Here is a 3,049-nt window from a genome sequence, read left to right as displayed (position 1 = left end):
CACACACACACACACATACACAGACACACAGACACACAGACACAGACACACAGACACACACAGACACACATGTACCTCCAAGAAGCAATAGGGGAGAAGAAGCTGCCCACAGCAAGGCCAAGGGCACCGCCCATGGCAAAGCCGCCCTGGATCTTCTCAAAGCACGAGCTCATCTTCGACAGTGTGCAAGTGAGCGAGCAAGCAAGCAAGCAAGTCTCGTGGTCGTGTGGATGTTGTGTGTTTGTGGAACAGAAAAAAAGGCACACGCAACCGCAACGTGCAGCAATTCCACCACGACACCAGACAGCGAACAACGAAGTGCTGGCTTGACTTGCTTGTTTGCTTGGTTGTGGTTGTGCTTGCCCCCCTGTTCCATCTCTCTCAGGTGCATGCCCACTCACATGCACCCAGTCTCACCCACTCACTCACCCACCCTCGTTCACAGGATGGCTCGAGGTGGCAAGTCTGCTGCGGCGGTGGTTGGCGTCGTGGCCCTGACCATGGCTGCACTCTACCCAATTGTGTTTGCCCCTCTCATGGACGCCTCGGAATACCGTGAGTACCGCCTGCTGTTTGAGGTGGCTCCTGTGGCCACAATCCACCGCATGCAAATGCCACACCCTCGTGCCCACCGCAACGTGCCCTCTCCACAGTGCAAGCTGTCTCTCTCGCACACACACACACACACACACACACACACACCACACACACACACACTCTCTCTGTCTCTGTCTCTGTCTCTCTTTCTCTGTCTCTCTCACACACACATTCCGCATGTAAGGTGGTCGGCAACAGGAATTCTTGCGCGAGCAGGGCCTCTCCAAGAAGGACATTCAACCTGAAGGTACTAACGTCACGTGTCTGCTTGCTCCTGCCGTTGTTGCTGCTGGTTCAGAGTGCACCTCAATCCATCCATTCGCACACCCCTCCTGCTTCCTCATCTCCCACCCCATCTCCCTTGTCGTGTTGGTGACACCAGGATTGCCGGTATGGTCGGATCCATTTGATCAAAAGAAGAGCAAGTAAACAGCACAAACCACACAACTTCTTGGATGCAATGAGCCACCAGCCACAAGGGGGGGGGGGACCACAGGAGCTCACGCTACAAGAACACAGGCACAAGACACAACAGACAGAGACCACAATGCACTACAAACACAACAGCTGACAGCAAATTGAGGGTGGGAACTTGACAACATGCCACAACACAAAAGCAAAGATAAGGGCAAGTGCTACTGTGGACGAAAAAAAGTTGGTTGGTGGGGGCGCGGAGCAAGGCAACGTACGTAGATCAGCAGAGAGTCAAATCAAACAGCGAGGCCATCGCGGTTGTCCGATGAAGCGCCTCGCAGTGGCGGTGGCGACAGACAAAATGACCAGAGTAGCAAAGGCACCAAACAGACAGGCACAGTAATCAAGCGCAGCAGCATGGACACACCACATCACTGCAATCGCTGCGCCTGCGCCACCGCCGTAACCTTGTCACTGCTCAGTCGCGGCGGTCGTCGTCGCGCGGGGGCGGCGTGGGGGACCGGCGGCGGTCTGGCGAGGGGCTGCGGCGTGCCTCATCGCGGCGAGGCGAACGGGAACGCGAGCGGGAGCGGGAACGGTCCCGACGTGGCGAGCGGGAACGGGAACGGGAACGGGAACGGCGGGCGGGCTCGTCCCTGCGCGGGCGACGCTCCTCAAAGTCGCGGTCGACATCTGGCGGGGTGCGGCGACGGTCGTCATGGCGATCACGGCGACGGTCGTCGTGCCGGTCGCGGCGGTCATCATAGCGATCCCGCCGGTCATCGTGCCGGTCGCGGCGGTCATCGTAGCGGTCACGGCGGCTGTAGAAGTCGTCGTAGTCATCGTAGCGGCGCCCGTACCGGCTGCAACCCGCAACGCAACACAGCAGACACACAGACACACAGACACACGCGCGCACGCACAGAGACAGATAGATTGACAGACAGAAAGACACACACACACACACATACAGACAGACAAACAAACAGACACATATACACAGACACAGATACACACACACACACACAAGACCATGCAATTGTGGAAACATGGTGAGTCGAGGCGTGCAGAGCGGGTAGCAGGGAAAGGGAAGGTGCACAAAGGGGTGGCAGTGACCCTCTCATCAGTGTGGGGTGAGCTCGAACCGGGAGAGAAAAGGTGAGTTGGCGGTTCAGAGCAGCGGAGATGAAGGGCCCCCGCGTGTGAAGCAGCCAGCCAGCCACCAAAAACAGCCGCAGCCGCAGCAGTAGCAACGGCGGTCGCATGTGGAGGAGGCGGTGGTACAAGTTTGATGAGCACCAGCAGGCAATGGCGATGGCGATGCAGCTGCGGACGCGAGAGATGAGACGAGAGAGCAGAGAAGGGAACAAAGAGTGGAGTGGAGTGGAGCGCAAAGGGCCAAGTGGGGCTCATGTGATTGCCAAAGTGCAAAGCACAAGGCTGAGCTCACTGTGAGCCCTCATGCACATCAAGGAGTGAAACGAAGAAAGGGGAGAGTCGAGTGAAGAGAGGGGGGAACAGGCGGCGGGCCGACGGACGAGACGGACGACGCAAGCGGAAGTAGCGATGGTGTGACGTGACGTGACGTGTGACGCGGCGCGGTGACCGAGGAAGGAAGGAGAATGAAGGGAAGCGAGGAAGAGTGTGGCGAGGGGACAAGACACGGAAGGAGAAGAGGAACGGGGAAATGACGGCGATGACGACGCGGTGGCGTGCATGCGTTTGCCCAAGGAAGCGACGGTTGCGAGGGAGCAGCGGTGATGGAGGTGGGGTTGGTGGATGGGGCGAGAAAGGAGGACGCGCGTGTGCGGAGGCGATGATGCCCAGGGGAGCGGGGAGAAGAAACGGAGCGCCGCACGGAAGCGAAGGGGGGTTGTCAAGGGTGGGCCATAGAAGGAAGGAAAGCGGCGCGCACAAGCAGGAAGAAGAGGGGTTGGAGTAACGCAGGCAGATGGACACAGCGCAATCAGGTGAGGTGTGGCACGGTGGTGGTTCATGGCGGTTGTTGAGGACCACAGAACGACAGGCGTGCGTGTGC

The 3,049-nt window shown here is 58.7% G+C and overlaps 3 protein-coding genes across 3 annotated transcripts in view; 1 reads left to right on the top strand and 2 right to left on the bottom strand.

The window, feature by feature from the left end:
• The first annotated feature begins 265 nt into the window (after nt 1–265).
• Nucleotides 266–1,043, top strand: PTSG_08446 (uncharacterized protein). Its single transcript, XM_004990639.1, has 4 exons — nt 266–318; nt 446–555; nt 782–844; nt 980–1,043. The coding sequence occupies exons 2-4, from the start codon at nt 447–449 to the stop codon at nt 1,024–1,026; spliced, it is 219 nt and encodes a 72-aa protein (XP_004990696.1). The 5' UTR covers nt 266–318; nt 446; the 3' UTR covers nt 1,027–1,043.
• A 446-nt stretch (nt 1,044–1,489) lies between these two features.
• PTSG_12725 (uncharacterized protein) lies at nt 1,490–2,135 on the bottom strand (the record flags this gene model as incomplete). The annotated part of the gene is made up of 2 exons (XM_004990638.1): nt 1,490–1,874; nt 2,128–2,135. The coding sequence occupies 2 exons, from the start codon at nt 2,133–2,135 to the stop codon at nt 1,490–1,492; spliced, it is 393 nt and encodes a 130-aa protein (XP_004990695.1).
• Nucleotides 2,136–2,420: 285 nt separating this feature from the next.
• The window catches only part of PTSG_12724 (uncharacterized protein), a gene marked incomplete at both ends in the record, with an annotated part of 786 nt that continues 157 nt past the window's right edge, over nt 2,421–3,049 (bottom strand). The window contains one exon of the mRNA XM_004990637.1: nt 2,421–3,049. This exon is cut by the window's right edge and continues 157 nt beyond it. Within this exon, the coding sequence (XP_004990694.1) occupies nt 2,421–3,049 (629 nt within the window).

Source organism: Salpingoeca rosetta, assembly GCF_000188695.1.
Source record: "Salpingoeca rosetta unplaced genomic scaffold supercont1.23, whole genome shotgun sequence".
NCBI lineage: Eukaryota > Choanoflagellata > Craspedida > Salpingoecidae > Salpingoeca > Salpingoeca rosetta.
Note: the sequence above shows the minus strand (reverse complement) of the source record. Positions and strands in the feature narration are given on the sequence as shown.

Bases quoted from the DNA above. Each gene is read 5' to 3' on its own strand.
- PTSG_08446 (XM_004990639.1), top strand. From the start codon at position 447: ATGGCTCGAGGTGGCAAGTCTGCTGCGGCGGTGGTTGGCGTCGTGGCC. The intron at 556-781 runs GTGAGTACCGCC...TCCGCATGTAAG, and splicing joins CATGGACGCCTCGGAATACC to GTGGTCGGCAACAGGAATTC. The intron at 845-979 runs GTACTAACGTCA...TGGTGACACCAG, and splicing joins GAAGGACATTCAACCTGAAG to GATTGCCGGTATGGTCGGAT.